The sequence below is a fragment of the Martes martes genome (genome assembly GCF_963455335.1).
Source record: "Martes martes genome assembly, chromosome: 3".
NCBI lineage: Eukaryota > Metazoa > Chordata > Mammalia > Carnivora > Mustelidae > Martes > Martes martes.
In genome coordinates this window covers 79,718,432-79,742,525 of record NC_137890.1, presented here as the reverse complement: position 1 = coordinate 79,742,525, position 24,094 = coordinate 79,718,432, and the positions used below count along the sequence as shown (strand labels likewise).

The 24,094-nt window shown below is 43.9% G+C and overlaps 1 protein-coding gene across 2 annotated transcripts in view; it reads left to right on the top strand.

Annotated features, from left to right (window-relative positions):
• Positions 1-15,889: 15,889 nt before the first annotated feature.
• The window catches only part of FGF9 (fibroblast growth factor 9), a 31,160-nt gene continuing 22,955 nt past the window's right edge, over positions 15,890-24,094 (top strand). Inside the window, exon 1 of one of the 2 annotated variants that reach the window (XM_080799481.1) lies at positions 15,890-16,761. In XM_080799481.1, coding sequence (XP_080655607.1) covers positions 16,485-16,761 — 277 coding nt within the window. In that variant the 5' untranslated portion in view covers positions 15,890-16,484. Of the gene's footprint in view, positions 16,762-18,648; positions 18,996-24,094 lie in introns of those variants that run through there. The other variant, XM_080799482.1, reaches the window with a different exon arrangement.

Below are 24,094 nucleotides of genomic sequence, written 5' to 3'. Positions count from 1 at the left end.
GCCACCATCAGTTTGTTCTCTGTATTTATAGGTCTGATTCTGCTTTTTACTTATTCACTTGTTTTGTTTTTTGGATTCCATACATGAGTGAAATCATACAGGATTTGTCTTTCTCTGACTTATTTCACTTGGCATAATAACTTCTACTTCCATCCATATTGTTGCAAATAGCAAGATCTCATCCTTTTTTTATGGCAGAGTAATATTCAAGTGTGTATAGAGATATCTTGGCTATTATAAGTCATTTCTAATTTTTCCTCTTTTACATATGTCTTTTTCTTTCTGAGTAGGTGTGATGATTAATTTTATGTGTCAATTTAAGTGCTAGATATTTGGTGAAACATTATTCCGGGTGTTTCTGTGAGGGTATTTTTGGATGTGGTTAACATTTATATCAGCAGACTGAATTGAAGACTGCCCTCCACGTATTTGGGGGTGGGCCTCACCCACTTAGTTTATGGCCTGCATAGAACAAAAGGCTGACCCTTTTCTCTGAGTGAGAAACAATCTTTCTGCCTGATGGTCTTTGACCTAGGCATTGACTCTTCCACTTGGCAACTTCCAGCCTTCAGATTTGAACTGGGGCATCAGCTCTGTAGATCTCAGACTTATCAGTCTCCGTAATCACATAAACCAGTTCCTTGTAATAAATCTCTTCATATAATCACTCCCTATGTAATAATCTTTATACATATATAATCTTTATATATAAAGTCTAATAAATTTATCTGTAATAAATATGTATATATGCATATTTACACACATGTATATATCAGATTGACTGTTTCTCTGGAGAACCCTAATACAATGGATGATGAAAATACATGATTTCAGTGTATTTTCAACCTTTTGTTTTTCCAGTGACAAATACATTGGATTCTTAGCAGAAAAATATATGTTGTGCTACTTGTGATGCACATTCATTGGGCATGAGGGTGCTATAGTTATGATTTTAAAAACCTCCTCTTATTTTACTTTTAAGATGAAATCGATTTTGTTGCAAAGAGCAAATAATGTTTAATATAATTTCAATGAAAGAATAAATGAAAGTTGAATAAATCACTTGAGATATGTTATTTAAAATGTAAATGATGTAATGTAAATGATGTCTCATGAGTTATGTTTCAGCAGTGCGGTTGACATGTCATATGTGGTATTATATTTAAAGTTTTAATAGTTTAGATATTTTCATTTTTAAGTAATCTCTACATCCAACGTGGGGCTTGAATCAAGTCACATGCCCCATCGACTGAGCCAGTAAGGTGACCTGAACATTTTAATAATCTAATTACAATGAATAGCTTTCACTGATGCAGAACATTAGTATTTTCAGCCATTTAAAAAATGAAACATATTTTCATTTTACCTTCCCAAATCACTGAAAACTCTAACATAATTATAAAGAACTATTTCAGTGAAGTCTGAAAACTGAAGGTTAAGAAGATTTAACAAGCTTATTTTCTCCATAGATCTTGTTTGTGAGGAACTTAATTGGAATTTGTGGCGGAACTCATACTAGTATGGTCTAGACCAGGGTTTCTCAACCTTGGCCCTACTGACATTTTGGGTTGGATAGTTCTTTGTTGTGGAGTCCTGTCTTGTATATCCTAAAATGTTCAGCAGCACCCTGGCCTCTACTGTGTACCCCAACTGTAGCAACCTAAAATGTGTCTGGACATTGCCTCAAAGTCACCCCAATTGAGGACCAAGGGTATAGATACATATGGCATGAGTAAGGCTAGTTGCATAAATAAGTAAGGGACCACAGCCTAAAATAAATTTAAATAAGAGATTGTCTAATAAAAACAAAGTTTTATAAAGAACAACAAAACACCTTTGGAGCCTACAGTGTGAGATCATAGCTGTTCCTCCTATTCTCTGCCTTTTGCCTCCTCACATTTGACACTCTGGTTAATAGGGAGTGGATTGAACCTTTTGCTGACTTTTATAATGCCTCTCTGCCTTGGTTTTTACCAAATTTAAAGCAACAGCCTACCCGGAATAAGAATACTGTCCTAAAAAAAAAAAAAAAAAAAAAAAAAAAAAAAAAAAAAAAAAAAAAGAATACTGTCCTAATTCCTTAAGGCATTCTCTAGTGAGAGAGCTTTTAAACCTGACGATTTTGTGTTTGATTTAGTGATGGTTCAGTGAAATAATCAAGTTCCCAATCCAGCAAGCATTGTGTTAAGCTGGCCTTGGAGGGACAACAGGGGTGTAGCAAGGGCATTAATCCCTGAGAGTTCTGTTTTTGGTGAGGTCTGAAATGAGTTGAGAAACTAGTGGCTTTAACTAAATTAGGAAGTAGGAGAAAGTAGGAGAAAATAGGAGATACGTTGGGTGACTATGAAGGTCAGTTTGATGTGTCCACTTGGCAAGGCTGAGTCCCCTGTTATTTAACCACTCATCCAGGGGTCACTCTGAGGTATTTCATACATGTGGGTGCCAAGTAAAGTCAGCTGACTTTAAGTAAAGGAGATTACCCTGGATAATATGGGTGGGCCTGATCCAATCAGTTGAAAGAACTTCAGAGCTTAACTGAGGTTTTCTTGAGGTAAACAAACATTTCTTGCTTGCCCCAGTAGCTTCAGGTTCTGCCCCAGAGTTTCTGGCTTGCAGGCTTGCCCCAAAGATTTTGAATTTGCCTGGCCAGCCCTCACAATTCTTTGCAATAAATCTCTCGCTCCCCTCCCTCTCCCACTCTCCCCTTTTCTGTTTTGCCGCAAGCCTTAATGCTTAAGCTGGTTTACAACAGAACTACTAGCATTGTTACCATCAAGGGACAGAATGAGGACAGGCCCCTATCTCATTTATTATGTTTCCTTCTGGAGTCTGGAACATGGCTCTCAATAAATGATGAATTGAATGAAGCATGTTATTAGCAATTACAGCAAACAGCTCTGGAGTATCTAAAACGATATTTTAAATGTCTCTGCTAGGAAGTTGGTGATTTCTATGGAAAAAGGCATCATTTTCCTTTCAAAATTCAAAAAGAAAAGTATTTTCATTATATAAGCAACACAAAGCACAACATTGAAAATCTGGAAAATAGAGGGCAAAATGCCTTATTTCATGATTATAACATAACTAGTGTTAGTATTTTGGTACATTTCCCTGAGGCTTTCCTACAGAACCTCCACCGTGAGCAAATGTCATTTTTGACAGAGGCAATCATGCTGTATTTGAAATTTCCCCTGCTTTCTCCTTTGTTATTACTTAATCTTCATAAATCACATTTTCCCCTTTATTTATCTAGTTTTCTGTTGAAAATAGCTTTACCATTCAAGCAAAATTGATTTACACTCATTAATAAGATGTACCTTCAGTAAGCCCCTTTTAGCTGTGCGGCATTTTACATCAGCTGTATACCCTCCAAACAAGCATGTGGCAAGTATTAGCTTCCCCATTGTACAGATGGGGAAACTGTTCTAGGAGTCGCTGAAGAGCTTGTCTGCCAGGTGGCGGAGTTTCCAAAAAATACACTCTACACTAAAGTTTGCCATGCTGTCTTGTCTCCTCGTTTTACACCATCTTCTCTATTTGGAGAAAGGGAAATATGGCTGGGAGAGCACCCCTTTTCACCTTGTTCTGTGGGAAAGTATATGTGCATAGACTCAATATCTGTTTCGATCTTGTATCATATAGTGTTGCTGTTTCACTAAAATTTGAGAAAATGAAGCATGCCTTTTTTTCTTTTAAGGGCATGACTATTTATGTTTTACTTCAATTTACATTTTCAAATTTAGTTCACGTTCCACTAAGTTTTACTGGGGAAAAGTTAACTACAGAAAACCATAGTTTTAGGCTTTGGGTTAGTTACTGGTAACTACCCCATTCGAAATCCACACAATCAGATACATGCTGAAGATTGACAGAGAAAAGCGCTGCATCATCATTCAACTCAATTGGAAGGATGTAAAGTAAAATGAATAAATAAATAAAAATAAGTAAAATTCAGCTATGATTAAAGAAATGTTCAAAGATTAAGAGTGAGCCCTGTCAGCTGAATCTCCTTTTCATGTGAAGGAATAACTCCAAATACAATATTCTTCCCATATTGGGTATAGTTAGAAATACTAAGAAACTTTTGTTTTATCATGTGTTCAACATACTGAAGTCAAAAATGTCACATTAAAGTGAACAATCACAAATATGGCTGACCAATTAAAATTAAGTACACATGATCAAATTATAGCATGAAAACAGGGCTTTACTTCCTTTGCCCTCAAGTAGCTCCTGTATATTGCAAATAAGAATGCCTTCCCAGCACTGTCTATAGTGATGTTGTATGATGAGTGTGGTTATATTTTTTACTTTTCTTTGAACCCATGCTATTTATTCTTGCAAAAATACACAAGTTGATATTAACAGTGTGTCCTCTGGGTCTGGCCAATTTATGAATAAGACTTGCTCTCCTCCCCACTCTGATTTCTAAAAAAATTGCAGTAATGCTGGGGGAGAATATCTGACTGTAGGGACTTTCTGGATCTCCTTCAGACAATACCAGTGAAGTATTTGCTGGCCATCATGCCAAACACCAGCTCAGCTGAGCAGCAACTACTCTGCTACAGTGAAAGGGACTGTGTTGAATTGCAAAAGCTATCTAGAAGGTACTTAAAGACGTTACACATTCCATTTCTTTGAAAGGTCAGCTTGGTAAACCTATCTAGAGAGATACTAAGGATAAACATATCCTCCCAGCTCTACAATATTGAGAAGCAAGCATGGTTATCTAGAGGTAAGTTTACATACCAGCATAATTCATGAAATTTATGTGCCAGGAGGTTCATATAGGGTACAATTTTACTGCTCTATATATCCTTAGAGGATTTTGGAATGTTATTTTTGATTTTGTATTTTCTCCAATCAGTAACCGAGTGGACAATGCTGTCTGAAGTGATTGTTTCATAAATGCTATAAACCCACATTTATGAACATTTACCCTGAATCTGTCTGCATTCAAGCATTCTTATAAATGAAGACTAATGAGTATGAGTCAGTTGTTGAAGACTATGCTTTTTTGCCTGGTCAAAATCTCCCATTTATTTTTATGTCCTTAATTTGGAGAGACAATAGATAAGCTAGGTCTCAGAAGAACTGAGAAGAGCCCTCCTCCCTTTTCCCTTGGGCAGTTGTGCCCATGTGGTATGGCTTCAGAGATTTCCTGCCAAGACAGGTAGCTTAGTTTACCTAGGCCACAGACTTGGTAAGAGTCTTGAACCAATTGAGGTAGTGGGTGTATAAGACCCTAACCTACCTAATCCTACCAAACACCATGACATATAAAGTAGAATCCTTATAATAAACACCTGCTCATCTTCAAGAATAAAATGTGAACCTTCTACTTTTGGATAGAATATAGTTAGTTGAGGCACTAGGAAGAACAGAAGAAATTACAAAAATGAGATTTTGGAAGGCACCAAGGAGTCATGGAAGAAATGAGTACTGGATGAACTAAAATTACAGAGAGGGGAGGAGTGTTCTCAGGTAAGATGAACACGTGGCCCTAGTGGCCTTTGTTGATTTTGGGCACAGAGTGAGGATCAGATGTGGCTCAGGCAGATGGTCCTTGTGAAGGGAAGAGAGACCACCAAAACTCTAAACAACACGGCGCCTACTGTGACAAATTGGAAACTTGAGGGGTTTCACACTCAGAGCTGGTTTTCACCACAAAATATTTGCTGAGTTCTCGGGATTCATAGGATGCTGGGGAATGGGGCTGAAAATTTCTAAAGGGCAAATGAAGCCTCCCATGAGCTTATGTTCTTAAAAAAAACAAGAAGTCTTTGGAAAATAGGGCCTGCACATGGCTGTTTCCTCTTGGCCTTAAGACTTTTGCCAGACTTTGACACTTTGTGGGGTAGTGGGGTAATGAACCTGAAGAACTGGCTTGAAAATGTCTGAAATCTTCCAGAGTGGAGGAAATTGACACCCACCAGGCTCTCCATCAGAAGCAGGGGAGGGCTATGCCCAAGGAGCAGGGTGAACCAAAGGTTTATAGAGTCTTCCTAAACCTGCAGTCCAGCCCCAAGCCAGTTCAATTCCTCGTTGGATTCATGTGATCAAGCACTCATATCTAAGAAGAAAAAGCATACACTCTCCAGTGGAAAATAGCATCAGCAGGAACCTCCACTTTCCTATATGCAATATCTGGCATATAATGAACAATATCTAGACATGCATGGATATAAATGAATATAGGCTGTACAAAAATAAACATTTTCTAAATGTTTTGTCCCATTGTAAAGAGATTCTGATCTAATTGGAAAGGCAATTCTTTAATAAAAGTAGGAAGTTTATGTTGGCTGATAGGTAATAGGAATCAGATGCCTACTGTTCACTCATTCTTCAGCACATTTGAAATATGGCTTCTAAAAATGTAAGTCACACCTTTGGTATTTTTTTATTCTTCCTAATATAATTTATGCTTTTATGTTTTTTTCTATTCTTCCCGTGTCTATGTTTTTAGGTACTTATTAAAAAATAGTAACTTGGTAATATCCATTGAGTCACTGAAAAACATTGAACTATAAGAAACGAAGGAGTAGATGTTCTATTAAATTTAAATCAAATTTAAATTAAATTTGTTAATGATAATGAAGGGCAGACTTAGAAAAAATGGAGAAGAGAATATAGACAGATAACTCAGTGGGAGTCTGATAGCAAAGTAAGCTTAAACTGGGAAGAAGTAGGAGGAGAGAACCCAAGCTTTTGTGTTGGAAGGTCTGCATTAGAATCCTGCTCCATTCATTGCTCCCTTGCTGTGTGACTTTGGTCAAGTGTCTTAAGCCCGCTAAGCCTTAGTTTTCTCAACCTGAACAAGTAGAGGTAATAATGTCTAATTGGTAGTGTAATCGGTTCAAATGGAATAGTATATGTGAAGTTCTTTGCATGTACTGAGTGATAAATATTATCGGTTTTGTTATTATTTATACCCCATCTATATTCTAAAAGTAGGGAAATAAAAATAATAAAAAGTAGGGAAATGGAAGAGAAAAAAAGTTAAAATGGATTATGCTGGAGTGACAAAAAGGAAAGTGGAAAGAAACAGGACTGGAGAGGCAAACAAGGAGGGGAGAGGTCATATTAGGAACTTGGGCTGCTTCACTGGCTATGAGAATGAACTTGGAGTGGAAGGTAGTGCATTTTTGAATCAGCAATGTGATCCAACATTAGGACAATTTTAAGTGAAGAAAGTCCCAGGACTTTACCAGCCATGTTTTAAGCTGGAGAAATAAGGAGAGGCAGAAAGGTAAAAGGAACAGTAAAAATGCTGAACACTGCTAAGGAAACACAAGAAGTATGCTGAAAGAGAAGGAAAGGATTTGATTCGATTACATTTTCAGAGATGTGTTAATTCATGCACCTGGATTGTGTGGAGGAAAGTGGTCCCTGATCACATTTTCTGCAGTTCCCTTCAAGACCTTTGCATTAGGCACTGCATGTCCATTCCTTACAAAGAAGAAGAGACAATGCCTTTAAAAAGTTAAACCGTGCTTATGTTTTTGTAAATAAACACTATATTCCTGTGGTTCGAAATGGTAAGAAAGTGTATATAGTGAAAATACTCCCTCCTATCCATTGTCCTATAACTATACAATTCCTTTTCTCGAAGACATTCAAAGCTACTGTCCTTGTTTCTTGTATGTATTTCCAGAGATATTACTTACATTTATAAATACGAAAGTTTTCCCTTTAGGACATGAGTGATGCCATAACATATAAAGTGTTCTGGATTGTATTTTTTCTGCTTAACAATATCCTTTGAGATTAGTCCTTAGGAGTATACAAACAGATTCCTAACTTTTTTTTTCCTTTACTAAGCTCCTTAAGATTCTATTTTGCGAATTTATTTAAATTCATGTAACCATGAGGGTTGCTAGAGTGGAGGATGATGGGAGGATTGGGGTACTGTGTGATGGACATGGGGGAAGGTATGTGCTATAGTGAGTGCTGTGAATTGTGTAAAACTGATAAATCACAGACCTGTACCCCTGAAAAAAATAATTCATTATATGTTAATAAAATAAAGATAAATAAAAATAAAAAACATGAGGGAAAAAAATTTACGTAACCAGTCGTTCTTGATGGACACGTGGGCTGTTTCTACTCTTTTGGCTCTACAAAGAGTGCTACAGTAAGGAATCTTCTGCACACATGATTTTGTACATGGGTACATAGATAGTGAAGAAAAATTTCCAGAAGGGAGATGGCTGAATCAAAGGATCTGTGTATTTGTGATTTATTAAGTAGGTATTACCCAAAGTGCCCTTCTTTTATTTTTAAAGGATTCTTTTTTTTTTTTTTTAAGGTTTTATTTATTTATTTGACAGACAGAGATCACAAGTAGGCAGAGGAAGGCAGAGAGAGAGAGGGGGAAGCAGGCTTCCCGCTGAGCAGAGAACCCCATGCAGGGCTCCATCCCAGGACCCTGGGATTGTGACCGGAGCTGAAGGCAGAGGCTTAACCCACTGAGCCACCCAGGCACCCCAAAAGTGCCCTTCTTAAAGGCTGTGTCAGTTTCATCTCCACAGTAATGTATGAGAGCATCTGAATTCTCCAAACTCTAACAGTGTTCTGTATTATTTTTTAAAATTTGTCAAATTCATAGGTAGAAAATGGTATATCTGGGTTTTTGCATTTCTTTTACTACAAATGGAGTTGAGCATATTTATTAATATTTAAAAACCATTTGTATTTTCTGTAAACTATTTTATTCTATTGTTAGTATTTTTGTTTTTTTCCCCCCAGCACTTTAAATATGTTATTCCACTTTCTTCTTGCTTGCATGGTTTCTGAAGAGAAGTCCAGTGTAGTTCTTACCCTTGTTCCTCTACAGGAAAGATTTCCTCCCCCTCTGTAGCCTTTTTCAAGATTTTCTCTTTGTCTTTGTTTACACTGCAGACATGGAATATGTATTGAATATGAGACACACTGTAGATATTTTTGTATTTATCCTACTTGGTATTCTCTGACCTTCCCAGATCTGTGGCTTAGAGTCTGTCATTAATTTTGGAAAATTCTTCAATGTTATCAAGTATTTCTTCTGTTTTTTTTTTTCTCTCTCTCTTTTCTTCTCCTTCTGTTATTCCCATGATGTGTATGCTACTTCTTTTGTAATTTTCTCACAGTTCTTGGATATTCTGTCCCATTTTTTCTTTCTTTTATTTATCTTTGCATTTTAATTTGAGAAATTTCTATTGACATATGTTCCAAGCTCACTGGTTCTTTCCTTGGCTATATTCCATCCACTGATGACCCATCAAAGGCCTTCTTCATTTCTTTTGCTGTATTTTGGATTTATCATTTTTCCTTTAGATTCTTTCCTTTAGTCTTCTTCTCTCTGCTTACATTACCCATCTGTTCTTGCATGTTATCCTCTTTGTTCACTAGAGCCCTTAACTTATTAATCATAGTTATTTCAAATTCCTGGTGTGATAATTCCAAAAACTTTAATTCTTGCTTTGTCTTTTCATACTCTGCTTTTTTTTTTTTTTAAACCTATAGTATGCTATGTAATTTTTTGTTGAAAGCTGGATATGGTGTACCCAGTAAAATTTACTTAGGTAGACAAGCCTTTAGAGGAGATTTTATATTTATCTGGTGTGGAGTTAGGCTGTTATTATTGTTTGCAGTAGCTCTCGGTCAGGGGCTAAAATTTCTTTCGGTGTCCCTGTTTTTGTTTCCCTTGTTGTCTTTGGGTTTCCCTAGAGATTTCTAAAATAGGGTCTGAGTCTTGCAGTTCTTTTAGCTCTAATCCCTCTTATTATACAGGAGCCCTTTGGATGTCCTGGTAAGATGTAGGGGTGGGGAAGTGTTCTATACTCCAATGACTAGGTCTCAGTCTTTTAGAAAGCCCCAGCTGGGTATTTCCTTTTCCCCACAGTGAAGTCTGGAGGGGGTTGGAGGTGGATATTTCCCTTCGTCAAGTTTGGTTAGGTGCTGGCAAAATATCTTCCTTTGAGAGCAGGCTTTGTTAAGAACAGAGAACTCCAGACACATTTTAAAATGGCTATTTTTTCCCTTCCCCTGAAAGAAGCAGGAAGGAATTTTTTTCAGATCTGTGAGAATGTGGTAGAACTCCTGGAGGTACAACTCAGGAAAGCATAGGGGCCCTTCTAACACTAGGCCTTTTCTGAATTTTTAACTCTCATACTTGTCCAAACTGAGTCCCCAGGAATTAATTCATGAACTATAGTTTAGTGTTCCGACTGATACTGGTTCCAGATGTGGGCTTCTGCTCCAGTAAGGGGTGATTCTCTATCTCTATCTGTCTTTTCAGTTTTCACAGCAGCAGCTTGTCCTGTGACCTGAATTCTTTGAGGGATCTAAGAATAGTTGTTAGCCTTAGTTTGTCTAACTTTCTTCTTGTTGTGTGGAGTGACTTCCAAGTTTTTACATGTCAGACTGGAAAACAGAAGTCATATTTTTCTTATTGATTTATATGAGCTCTTTATATATTATGGAAATGAGTTATTTATCTTGATATGAGATGCATACTTTTCCATTTTGTCATTTATCTTCTGAATTTGTGTTTTCCCTCCATGCAGTTAAACAAGTGTTTTGTTTTGTATGTGGTAGAATTTGTCATTATTCCCTTTTAGGCATTTGGGTTCTGTGATACAATTAGTAAGAACTTCACAACTGGGGTGCCTGGGTGGCTCAGTGGGTTAAAGCCTCTGCTTTCAGCTCGGGTCATGATCCCAGGGTCCTGGGATCGAGCCCCACATCAGGCTCTCTGCTCAGCAGGGAGCCTGCTTCCTCCTCTCTCTGCCTGCCTCTCTGCCTACTTGTGATCTCTGTCTGTCAAATAAATAAATAAAAATCTTAAAAAAAAAAAAGAACTTCACAACTGAGATTATAAAGGAATTCTTCCTTGTTTCTTTTAGTGCTTTTATTTTTTTTTAAATATTGAAATATTTGCTCCATTTAGGTTTTATCCTTATGTAAAGTATGAGGAATAGATACCACTTATTTTTTTCCCAGTTGTCTATTCAGTTGTTGCAAAACCATTCACTTAGTAGTTCACTCCCTGCTCCCCCACCCCCGTCCTCCCCGCCATGATCGCTTATCATGTATTAAATTATACTATGAATTTAGGTCTATTTCTGTGATTTCTAGTCTATGTTATTGCTTTAACTCATTATTCATATGCTAATTTTAATAATTCATATGAAAACACTTCTTTGAGTATTATAGCTTAAAAATATTTAAAAATATTATGTGGCTAGTTACTCTCCTATTTTTCTTATCAAACAGTTTTTGTCAACTTAAATTTAATTTTCTATATTAACTTTAGCATCAGGGTTAAGTGTTCAGATTAATTTAGGAATGATTACATATTTAGGAAATTGAGGGTTTTTTTAAAAAATCTAAGAGCACTGTATACCTTTGTTTGTTCAAGTCTACTTTTGTGTCCCTAGAGAACTTTAAATGTATTTCTTCATCTAGATCTTGCACATTTTTGTTAATTATATTTCTAGGAATTTATATTTCTTTCCCTCACCCCTATTGTAATTAAGGTCTTTAGTCTTTCATTATGTCTTTTAACTGGTTGTTCATATATGTATATAAGCTATTTGCTTCTATATATTTATTTTATGGAAACATGCCATTTATAAAAATTTAAAAGTATATGTCTATTATAATAGAAGGCAGTGTGCATAATGGGGGTCTGAAGTATGTGAACTTGATTCCATCATTTATTGACACTGTAGCAAAAAGCATGCTACTTAATATATGTATATATATATTTTTTAGAGAGGGAGGGAGAAAGAGAGAGCGAGTGAGTGTGAGTGTGGTGGGAAAGGGCAGAGGGAGAGGGAAAGAGAGAATCTCAAGCAGCCTCCACTCTCAGCGTGGAACTGGACTCCGGCTTTAGTCTCATGACCCTGAGATCATGACAGGAGCTGAAATCAAGAGTTGGACACTTAACCAACTGAGCCACCCAGGTGCCCCTTATTTAATCTTTATAAGTCAGTTTTCTCATGTGTAAAATGGGATAATAGTAGTACCAATTTCATAAGGCAGTTTTGAAAATTAAAAAGATAAAGCACAAAAGCACTTAGTAGATTGTCTGGAACAATAGCAAAGGAGTCAATAAATGTTGACTACAATAGTTCTGTCCTCTTACCAGAATTCTTAACCATTGAAGCTTAGATGTAGTCCATGGGAATCAGACTAGGAACAGACTTCAACCTTCCCAAACACTCCTCTTCACTCCACACTCTCCACAGTTCCCAAACCAAAGGGCTGTAGAGTGGGGTGAGGAGAATGGGGGAAATGGAGATGGAAGGGTGGAGGGCCAGTCATACCTTTATTGTTGTAGGAAAGGAGTGAAAGTATTCCTTGGTGATGTGCATTTGGGGGGTCCAAAGAAATCAAAGGAGGAGACACATGTTAATGAACAAAGCAGTAGAAGTGGACAGAGCACTTTTGTCCAGTGGTCACCTTAAATTTGTAGGTACTTCATAGCTTACCGGCCATTTTTACATACATGTATCATGAACCCATATTTATAGCCACTCACCCGGGGCCGTGAAGGGGTATCGGTAATCATAGGGAGCAGACTGTGGTGATGTGGGGAGGGTTGGAGAAGCTGGTTCTAGATGTGTTGACCCCTATTCTAGAGCTCATTCCTCTTCATATTTCTCTTCATTTACCTCGTAATGATGTCTATTTGGGTCTAAGCACTAAATTATGAGCAGAAAAGACAGATGACAAACTGGAAGAGGAGAAAACCAGAGGCATTAAAATATTTTAAGGAGAGAGACTGAGAGAGAATCGGGATTGAAATGAGTATTAGTGTTTGCTGAATATTTCATGGGCAGAATTCTAGGGGGAACTACGTTAGGATCAGCATAATAATAGCTACTATGTCTAAAGTGTCTATTGTGTGCTGCCTGTTTTATGTGCATTTTTCCTTTTATTCCTAACAACAATCTTCCAAGGCAGGTGTTATTAAGCCAATTACACCACGTGTCTAGAAAGCAAGGCCTCATTCCTCTTGGAGCTTAACATCTATGTACTAATTGGAGAAGACTTGTAAAACATACATACAGGCGTGGGCATAGGAGCTCTCGATCATGGCAGATCAGGAAGGGAATCTTGAGGAAGTCAGCCAGACAGAGCCAGTGGAGAGAGTTCTGGAGAAAACGGGATGTGATCAATGAAAGGAGGGACATTGTTTGCATTTCTGTAATGGGAAAACAGGACCAAACACAAGAAGGGAGAAACCTGCGGGGCAAGTTCAGGGGACAAGGAAGCAGCAAAAGCTTCCTGCAGGTAGAGTTAGGGATGCGGATGAAATGTGAATTAAATTCACTGCAGTAGAAAAGAGATGCTTGAGTAGGCAGGCTGCTTCTAACTGGGAAAGTGCAGTATCGGCTACTTAACCCGCTCTCCCACTGCTGCATCCTTTTTAAAGTGACAGTCACGAGGCTGCGGGATTCGGAAGCGGAAATGGTCTTTGCTCATTGGCTCACAATCTAAATTCAGACCGAAAGAATGTGGTTGGAGACAGCTGGTGGAAACTGTCCCAGTCCTGTCTTCAGTGGAAATGTCCACGTGCTGCTCGTGTCTTCCCTTATCTAGCGTCTCCCTCTCTCCATCCCTCCCGGTCCGCCTGTTTCTCGTTATCAGGTTTTATAAAAAAGTAATCCACCCGGCACTCTGTACCGGAGTGGTCCAGGGACACCCATGCTTAACCCAACGCTACTGGCTGCCTCCGTGATTAATGCCAGCTACTCGGGTGGTTTATGAGAAGTGACACTTCCTCCCGGGCTTCTTGTATCTGCCACTGAGCAGTTAACGTTAAAGCCCACCGTCGATGTGACTGCTGTAAATACCACAGGGCAGGGCTCTGGTGCTTCATAAACACGTAAGCACGACGCACGGAGTCAGCCCGCGGACACCCAATGACCTGGGACTGCGGCAAAGGGGTGTGGGAATGGCAAGAAGGGAGGACCACCTCGCCCCTCTCCTTCCTCTTTGCTGGGGCCCAAGCACGCCTTCCGCCCCGGGGGCTGGGGAAGGTCGCTCCAGGTCGCCAGCACGTCCTGCGCCCGAGATATCTGCAAATTCATGACTGCCTTTCGTCTTCAGGCGAAACCCTTTCGTCCCTTGTGGGGCCAACCCCTGTTCTTCACTTACAGCCTTTAGCTGACTACTGAGGCTCTCCCTCTCCCACTCCCCCAAAAGGCTGGTTCCCTTTCCCACCACAGGGGTCCGGTCTCTGCTTCCACTTTGCTTCCCACTCACATGTCCTGCAGTCTGGAGATGTGCTCAAGTCTCGGCAACTTTCACCATTTTGACCCGAGAGTCGGGCCATTTCTAAGACAATGTGAACAAAGAGGAGCCAGGAAGAGAGGGGCCCGCGGGAGGGCTGCGGGGCTAATGTTTGCGCGCCTGGGTGTTGGGGACCGGGGGCGATGCGGGCGCCGCTCAGGGGATCCCGGCGCCTGCGGGCTGTCCGGGACACACAGCGCACAGCCTCCGGGCTCTCACGCCGGCCTGGCCCGGTAGGGCGCCCGGAGGCCCGGGGTGGGGGATTTCTTTGTCCCGGTCTGTGGCTGGGCGCGAAGGCAGCCGGCCGCGAGCAGAAAGCCGAGCCTGGGCTTTGGAGCTCAGGCTTCCACTTGCGGCCCCGCGAGGCAGAGCAGGAAGGAGCGGCTGCGGGCCCCAGGGCGCCTCCCACCCCCACGCCTCGCGCCCATTCTCCCGCTCTGCGGCGGGCTTCAGACCGTGGTGGGGGAGACACTGGAACTCCTCTTTCGCTTCCTCAACAGCGAAACAGGCTGAAACAGCGAGGAGTGGCACAGCTCTCCCTAATTAGCGTGGTTGGGGGAAAGAGAGAGCCCACTGGCGCACTCTTCTCCACCCCGACTCTCCAAAGATGAGCGCGCTAGTCGAACTCGGGGACAGTGGCGGTTCTCTGGCGCCCCCCCTGCCGACTGCACCGCGGCGGCCGGGACCCAGGATGCCATCAGGAAGCCCGGAACAAAACGGTGGCCACATCTGCCTTTGGGTTTGCGTGCGTGCGCGCGCGCGTGTGTGAGTGTGTGTGTGTGTGTGTGAGAGAGAGAGAGGGAGAGAGAGAGAGAGATGCAGAGAAAGAGAGAGAGATGCAGACACACACACACACACACACACAGGACACACACACGCACACACGCTGGTTCACATCCATCCGGCTTACCTGCAGTACAGTTTGCGCTTCTGTGTGTGTCTGGCAGAAGAATGAAAGAGAAACTGCCGTATCCATTCAAGCTCACTGAATCAAGCCCACTTCCCTCCAACTCTTTCAACTAAGTTTTATTTTATAATGCACTTCAAATTACAGAGTCCTTGTGAAAACTAGTTTCCCAATTGTAGTCTGAACCTTCATCAATGTATCGAGCAAGAATTTAGGTTACCAGATTCAGTTCCGCAGGACACTCAGGGCTTCTGCCTCCTGCCTCTCTCCATGCATCTTTCTTTGTAAAGCAAGTGTACCGCGGCTGTCCCCCAGAAGTCTCGTGCTCTGGCACGCTGCGCCGGGCCTGCGGCAGAGCGGCGCGACTGGTGAAGGCGGGCGCTAGGACCGCGGGGAGCCCGGGCGGCCGCGGCGCTACCTTAAACCCAGCCCAATGCCGCTGCCTGCGCCACTCTGCGCGCCGGCGGGGGCTGCGCAGGAGGAGCGCTCCGCCCGGCTACAACGCTCCGCGAGCCGGCGCGGCAACACCTGTTCGCGGCAGCCAGGGCGGCACGCGAGCTCCCGGTCGTGGCTCTCCTCGCTCGCCGCTCGCCACTCGTTCTAAGCCAATGGACATCTGCCGAGCCTCTGGAGAATTCTGGATACTAGCTTTGGACGCCTAAAGTTTTTTCTTCTTTTTGTTTTTTAAAAATAATTATTATTTTTGGAGGGGGGACCAGAAGGGGAGATTTTGTCGCCGCCGCCAACGTGAGATTTTTTTTTTTCCCCTTGAAGGATTCGTGCTGATGTCTGCAGAGTCGGTTAGAGTAAAAACAGCGCATGCCTTCCTGGAGTCGGGATCCGTAAATTCTGACGTAGCCCGTGCATCTTAAAAATCCCTATAATAACGCCTAGGCATTTAAGTTGCTATGGTCATTCTGATCTCAAACCAAATGGAGAAACTACGGATTTTTTTTCCTTATTACGGTCGGATGGGATGAAGACCTTCCTGCCTGCTAAGAGCTGGGGATCTATCTATAGAGATACATAGATATGTTTATCAATATGTCAGTGTGTGAGTATAAAGTGGTGGTTTCTTAGACTATCAGTGGTTTGACCTTGAACCTGTGCCAGTGAAACTGCAGATTACTTTTATTTATGCATTTAATGGATTGAAGAAAAGAACCCCCCCCCCCTTTTTTTCTCTCTCTGCAACTGCAGTAAGGGAGGGGAGTTGGATATACCTCGCCTAATATCTTCTGGGTTGATACCGTCATTATTGTTTATTCCTGTGCTCCAAAAGCCGAGTCCTCTGATGGCTCCCTTAGGTGAAGTTGGGAACTATTTCGGTGTGCAGGACGCGGTACCGTTTGGGAATGTGCCGGTGTTGCCGGTGGACAGTCCGGTTTTGTTAAGTGACCACCTGGGTCAGTCCGAAGCAGGGGGGCTTCCCAGGGGACCCGCAGTCACGGACTTGGATCATTTAAAGGGGATTCTCAGGCGGAGGCAGCTATACTGCAGGACTGGATTTCACTTAGAAATCTTCCCCAATGGTACTATCCAGGGAACCAGGAAAGACCACAGCAGATTTGGTAGGTATACCATTAACCCTTTAGTGTCCGTGCGATGACATGTTCGGGTTATAACTACCAAGAAGGTGGTGGCCGGGCGGGGGATGCGGGAAGGGAACCTGTCCCTCTGTCTCTGTCTTGCCAGCTTAAAAAAAAGAAAAGAAAAGAAAAGAAAAAAAGAAAGAAAGGAAAAAAGGAAAAAAAGGAAAGAAAAAGAAAAGATAAAAAAAAGAAAGAAAAAAGAAAAAGCCTCGGTAATTGCAGATCTGCCGCTGGCACTGATGCAAGTCTACATTGAAAGCCGCCCCCCCCCCGCTACTTTTTTGAAAGGAGGGCATGATTTATAAATATAACAAAAGTCTCTAGTTCTTTTGCATCAGATACTCGGGAAGGTCGGGTTTAGGAAGTTTCTTTTGAATGGACTGATTCCACGAGTTTAAAGCTTTAATCATTAACTACTGAGAACTTGAAAATGCATTTTGCTGAAAGCAGTGGTTATCATCTTGTGCCCCAATGAAGTTTTTGCTCCTACTCTTTTTCTTCTAATAAGTATACTGCCTGAATTGTAAATTAAGCGTATTGTTTATTCCCACCGCGAGGGTCTGAAAACCCCGTAGGCGAAGGTGGCTGACTGATTGTTCTGTTGGGAGGACTAAAGTAATATTTTAGACTCCAAGAGCAGCAGAGGCAGAGGCGCTGGGGGAAAATGACTTAGGAAAGGGCAGAACGCTCACCAGGGGCGTTTGTCCTTGCAGCTATCAAGTTATTACCGATGCTCCATATTTCTATATTGTGCAGCCCTGTGTGGGTTTCCTGGGTGGCTCTCTGGTGTGAGTGTGCGCGCGCGTGCAAAAGCTGTGAGCTAATTTTAAAGGGCATCCCGAGGATTTCATTTCCCAAGGAGGGTACTTGTGACTCAGCATTGAGGGCTGCAGACCCGAGTGCTGGTGACTCTGCTCACTTTAGTGCCTGCACACACACGCCTGCGGGGGCCATCCTGAGCCCAGGAGCACAGTGTCAGCGAGCACAATACCGATCGAGGGACTCTCGGGGATTTTCCTTACTTACCAAAAGGAAAGCGCCAGTTGGACAACCAGGCTGTTGGAAGGAGTTAACTTCTCAGTGAACCCACCTGACAACACTTAAACTAGGTCGTAAAAAACAAAGTCCTGTGGTGATTTTTCTTCCTCATGCTTTAATGCCAGATGTTGAACACAGCCTAAACTATCTGTTTAGGCTCGTGGGGCTGTATATGATGCCAGAAGGTGAGGAAGATTCAGGCCTGGAATGGGGATGGTCCCAGATACACGAGGCCCTGGATTTTCTTCCTTTGCTTACCACAAGCCCAAGCCCCAGGCTGAACCTACTAGTGTAAATTTCTGGCAGTCTCCGCTCTGCTAAAAAAAAAAAAAAAAAAAAAATAAGAAGGAAGGAAAAGAAAGAAAAGGCAAAGCTGTCAATTTGCTTTGCAATTATTGAGCTGAAATATAACGGCACCCCCCACCTCCCCGAAATAAACTCAGCTCTGGTTGTTGCAAAGCGAGGACTAAACTTTACTAGAAGTGCTGTTCTATCTGGCCGCTTTAAGGGCTGCTACAGTGCCTAGCGTTCAGTACCCGAACAACAGGCAGTGGGCGGCCGTGGGTGGGACAGCCGAGTGTGCACCGGGCCGCAGCGGGCACCCGCTGGACGTCTGCACCGCTCAGGCGCGGATGGCTAGTGGCGTGGGCTGGCGGCCTAGGTGCGCCTGGCGGCAGGAGCCCCAGTCCTCCCGCGCTCCCAGCCGGCAGGTGCGGAGTCGGCAGCCCGGGCCCCCCGGCGCACTGGGCGGCCGCCGGGCCAGCTCCGCGCGGTCCTAAACACGCTCCGTTTCCGTCCCCCTTTCTAACCGGCTGGAGTGCGCCCTTCGGTGCTGCAGGGACTCCTTGTGTCCGGGGGCGACGGGCTGGGGCTGACACACTTCTGGCCGTGTTTAGGGAGTGAGATTTTTTTTGCCCAAGTTTAGTCCCTTCGCTTCCTCTTTGTGTGTGAGTGTGGGTCCGGCGGGGCTGACAGCCGCCGCCCCGGGCAGCGCGGTTGTTTGTGGTGTGGGAACCGCCGGAGGCGCGCACACCGGCGGGAGAATTGGTGGCGGGGATGGAGGACAGGCTGGAGGTCGTACCCCTGACCTCCCCAGTGCTATCTTGGACCCATCTCCCTCTTCTGAAGCACGCAGCCAGGTCTCGGAGAGTCGATGGCTCCGCTGTGCCCGGGAGGTGGGTCGGGGGGCCCCCGCCGACAAGGCCGGAGCCACAGGGGAAGGGGTGGGGGGGACAAAGGGCCGCGGAGGCGGGCGGAGGGGGCGGTGAGCTATTGTTAACGGCGTTCCGGGAGCAGAGCTCGCGGCCCGTGGGCCTGCGTTTCAGCGCCCGGGCTTGGGCCCCGGCCTCTGGGCCAGGGGGTGTGGAGGAGGGAGCGTAGCGGGGTAGACCGCTACAAGGCCGGGGCAGCTTCATTGTGTGCATTTAGTCGAGCCCTGCCTTGGAGAGAGCGCCTCCGAACCCCGGCGCAGCCCGACTGGTCCCCGGCGTGGAGAGATTATGGGATGTTCCAGTTGGGGTTCCTACACGTCCTCCGCCCCCCACGGGCTTTTTTTTTTTTTTTTTAAATGCAGTCACCTTTAGGGTAAGATGTTTGCTGAATGCAGTCATTAGAAATCCAGTAAGTGCCACAGGGGAGAGTGAGGATTCAAGGGTGGTATTATGGGAACCACGAGGGTGGAGAGAACCCAAGAGGCGAGTTCTGGGGTCAGCGGACAAGGACTGCTGGTACAGCAGCTGAATAGAGATCATAAAACAAAAACTAGACGTCGTCACCCCCTACCCCACCCCCAATCCTGGAGGTTGGAGAAAGGTGTCGCCAAGGAAGTGACATGTCTACTCCTTAGACTCGCTAGGCACTGTTGGCTGCGTTGGTAGGGGCAGTGCGGGTGGGAGGGGAGGAGAGCCCTGGCCCGGGTTGGGGGGAAGGGTCAACGAACTGGCGAGCTCGGGGGTCGGCCGGGAGCTGGCTGCGGGGGGAAGGGCGCGCCTGGCGCTCCGCTGTGCCACTCACCCTCGTTTGGATGGAGCTGAGTGGGTGGCTGTGCGCAGTGGGGGTGGGGAAGGAGGGTGAGGCAGGAGGGTTATTTAAGTCTTTCATCCGGTTGCAGAGAGAAGCGGCCCCCGGGGTGACAGCAGTGCCGCGGTCTCCCGCTGCTACCGCTGCGGCAGGTCCCAATATTAGCAACCTCTGCAGCGAGGTGCGAGTGCTGGGAGCCTCCTACCCCTGCTTTCTCAGCCCCGCCCGGAAAGAGGGCTGCGCTCGTCGGCGCTAGGACCCGGCGGGGAGTGCGAGGGGAGGGCCGGGGAGCCAGCGGGCTCCGGGTGGGGGCCGAGGGGCTGCGGCAGCTCGCCACACCTGGCGCTCCAGCTAGCTCCCCGCAGCCTCTCCTTCTGCCCTCCTCCCTGCCTTATCTGCAGCCTCCCTCTCTTCATCCCGGCTCCCTTCAGGGGACTTTGTTTTCACCTTTTTCTCTTCCGATTCTCTAGAAAAGAGTAGCTGTAGGTAGGGAATGGGGGTAGGTTTACACCTTGATTCAAATAGAAGGTGCATTTCTACGTGCAATGACCCGGCAGAAGGAAACATGCTGGAAAATGATTTTTGCCACCCCCATGCAGCCGCAGGTGACTGCAGCTGCTGGCAAGCTTGGCGGTGACACAGCAGCGGCAGTGCAGAGGACATGGGGGCGGGGGGAAATATTACCGTTGTCCCAGCAGGAGCTGCGGCAGTGACAACTTAGGTGGGACCTTGAGAGAGCCCTTTGTTTTTTCCTTTGGGGGTGGTGGTGTGGCCATAAGGTTGAGCATGGAGAAAAGGAACGAGAAATTCTATCTCTGGGTAATAGTTTGGGGGAGTGAGAGGTTTCATTTCATATATATATATATATATTTTTTCTCTTTAAAGAGAAACTTGTTAGAAACAAGTGAACAGAAAATCAATCGAGGAAATGGCAATGCAGAATAATAAAAAAGTGAGCGTTGGTCCCGATCTACTATTTTACTTGGCACAAGGAAACCTGAGTGGACTGACCACTTGACTTTGTGGAAAGATGGCGTGCTTCTCTGCTGCTGTGCCTTTTGGCCTGGAGTGCTGGCTCTGAAAGGCCAAACTTATCAGGACCCTAGATAAGCATGACCTGGGGCTTCCTGTTCAATATCTCACTAAGGGAAAGACTTCCTATGTAAGGTGTGATTTTCTGAATGCGTTCAGATTCTTGAAAAACTGGAGTTGTAAACTCCCCTTTAGTCAGTCATTTCCTAAGGAAACTCTGAGATCTGCTCAAGTTGCTACGGACTCAGACCTACTCTGTCCCTAGCTTTGAGATGATTGATTTGGCAGCCCTGGTGTGGGATTCTCTGGGTGAGGAGGGAGCTTTGTAGGGAGGGGGGTTAATCTATTTTCGAAAGCTTCATGTCATGCCTCTCTCCACAGTCTGCATACATTCTTGTCCTCTAAAGAATGCAGCTCTGTTAAGTGTTGGGGGCTTTTAGGCTAGAGGGTTGTTTAGCATGGGCCAGAGTGGAGCAGCTTCTGCCTGTCCTCCCATGTGCCATGGCTGGCCTTATTATGGAGGCTCACTTGGAGGTGAGGCTCAGTGCAGAGGGGCTTTTGGGAGCTGGCCAGCTTTGGGTTAATGGTCCATTTGAACAGGGCTCTGGGCTGACCACTAATACCTAGCAAGTCCGGAGCAAGGATGAAGTCTGGTGTGGTCATTTTCCTAAAGTGGTCCCAGGAACTGTCCTGGCCTCTTGTGGACCAGAGATGACCTCAGACCCCATCAGACCCCCTTGAGCCCAGTGAACACATCCTCAAAAGAACTGTTGGTTGTTATGAAAGAGAAGAGGCAAATGCCTCTAGCCACTGACCCTGTGCTTCCCCTGTCACTTCGTCACTATCCATGACTATGGCCCTTTTGAACTGAGGATGTCTTGGTGTGTCTGCTGAAGAGGAGAGACAGCCCGCCATGGCACGCATGTGAGGGTCACAGTTTTAACATTAGGCACAATTCCACCATTCTCTCCCTCCCTCTCTTTCAGTCTTCTTTCTTCTCTTCCTTGATCTTCCCTTCTTAACCTTCCTCTCCTGTTGCTCATTAAACATTGAAATGTTTCTACACAGATGCCTCCTCCTGGGTTGCTATGGCTCCACCAGGCCTCTGTACTGCACATTCACACAAACACATAACCTGGGGAGTGGGCTGTACTCAAGTGAGTATGGTTAGAAGCACTTGCTTGGCTCAGGCCCAGAGAGATGTTGGTTGACTTGGTGGAGGTTATGGAGTTTCTTGTGGGCAAGATGGTACCAGGAATGTTAAGGATTCCAATCTGGGCGTTGGGGATCTTGTTGCCAGGCTGCCAGGTCTTTCTGACCTTACAACATTGGTGTTCTCCCTGTGTGTGGGGGAATGCTGTGATTCACACATTCAGGTGTTCTGCTTGCCCTTGGATCACTGAGGTGACCTCAAAAAGGCTGGGCTGTTCTTCTGAGGTCTCTGCTTTCCAAAGAGCTACAGAGATATGGATGGTGGTGTGAGATGATGAAATCTTTTCCACCTGGGGTCACTATATAGGTAGTTCCTTTTCATAGGGAGAGCCCCTCAGAAACTTGTTTCACTTTCAGGAGGCCCCCTCTGACTCCTTTTCCTAAGCCTCTGTGACCGTACCCTAAGCATCTCCTCTCACTGCCTTTGTCACATTGTTTTATTTATCTATTTGTTTTTCCTTCCACTAGATGGTAAGCACTTTGAGGATATAGGGCTTTGGCTATATCTTATTCATCTTTGTATATTTAACAAATGGCATGTTTCTTGGCTTATAATGGTCACTCAATAATAGTTTGTTGTTCAAATAAGTCAGTGCATATGAATTAACAGCTATCTTGTTGATGCCAGAAAAAGAAACAAGATAGGTATCTTAATACTTTGATTTCTGAAATATATAATAATAATTTCAGTACTTAGATGTTAACTCTGTGCACATAAACAATTTGTGTAAATAGTCCACATATATAGCAGATGCCCACCTTCCCAAACTCGGCATGATGAGAGAGCACAGTCCCAGGAACATACCTGTTCTTCATTTTCTCTGCTATCTCTAGTCCTGCTCACTGGGTCTGTGGAGTCTGATCTGGGTAACATCTTCGAGTCACTAGTAAAGGAATGAACATATAAACATGGTACAGAAACCACAGACACAGTGAAAAAAAGGTAAAAACAGTGATAAAAGTACATAATCAGTAAGGATCCAGGCTTTGGTGTCTCATTGCTTGGGGGCAAGTTGTTTAACGTTTTAAAACCTCAATGTCCCCATTTGTGAGCTGGAGATGGACATATTGTAATGCCTAGCATTGTTCTGAGGATTGAGTGAAAGAGGCCTCTCGTTTGGCACAGACTAAATGCTCAAGTGTTCAAGCTATTAGGATTGTCATTGTTATGGTTTATTGATAGTCTTCTTGCTGTTCTGAAGACAATCTAGTCAGATGGTTTTGTACCATCACAGGCCCCTGTTGTTTTGGGGCCTGATGGGCGATGATGATGAATATTCATGATTAGTTCTTCAAGCTGCCTTCTGGTTAGGGAAAACCAAGAGGTCATCAAAGACCGTGTCTGGAGATGCAAGTGTCTTTTAGTTTTGTGATTAAAGTCTTCCCCCTTGACATGGGATATTAAAGTGGTCAGACCTCAATGGGAGCAAAATATGTCCTGTCATTCATTTTATAAGGAAAATTGGACATTGATGAATTCCTTACACTGATTTCAGGATCACTATGACCTATATTGTGGTGTGTTTTCAGGTAGCTAAGAAGAGGTTCATATGCATATGGCTCCTAATGTAATAAAATGCCACAATGTAAGTTATTTTTTAATCAGAAGAATTGGAAATAGTACAGTGAAATGAAATAATTGCATCAATAAGGGAGGGCATCTCATGTGAAATGAATCTCATGGAGATATCTCCTTATCTATCTTTCCATTTGCATTGTGAGGTAGGGAAGGCTAGTAATAAACCAGCTGCTTTTATTTTTTTTTAATTTTTACTTTTTAAAAAGATTTTATTTATTTATCTAGAGGGAGAGCATGCATGTGCAAGAGAGCATGAACAGAAGGGAGGGGCAGAGGGAGAGGGAGAAGCATACTCCCTGCTGAGCTGGAAGCCTAACTTGGGGCTGGATCCCAGGACCCTGGGATCATGACTCAAGCCAAAGGCAGATGCTCAACCAACTGAGCCACCCAGGTGCCCCAAACTAGCTGCTTTTAGATGCATCTTCCAATACA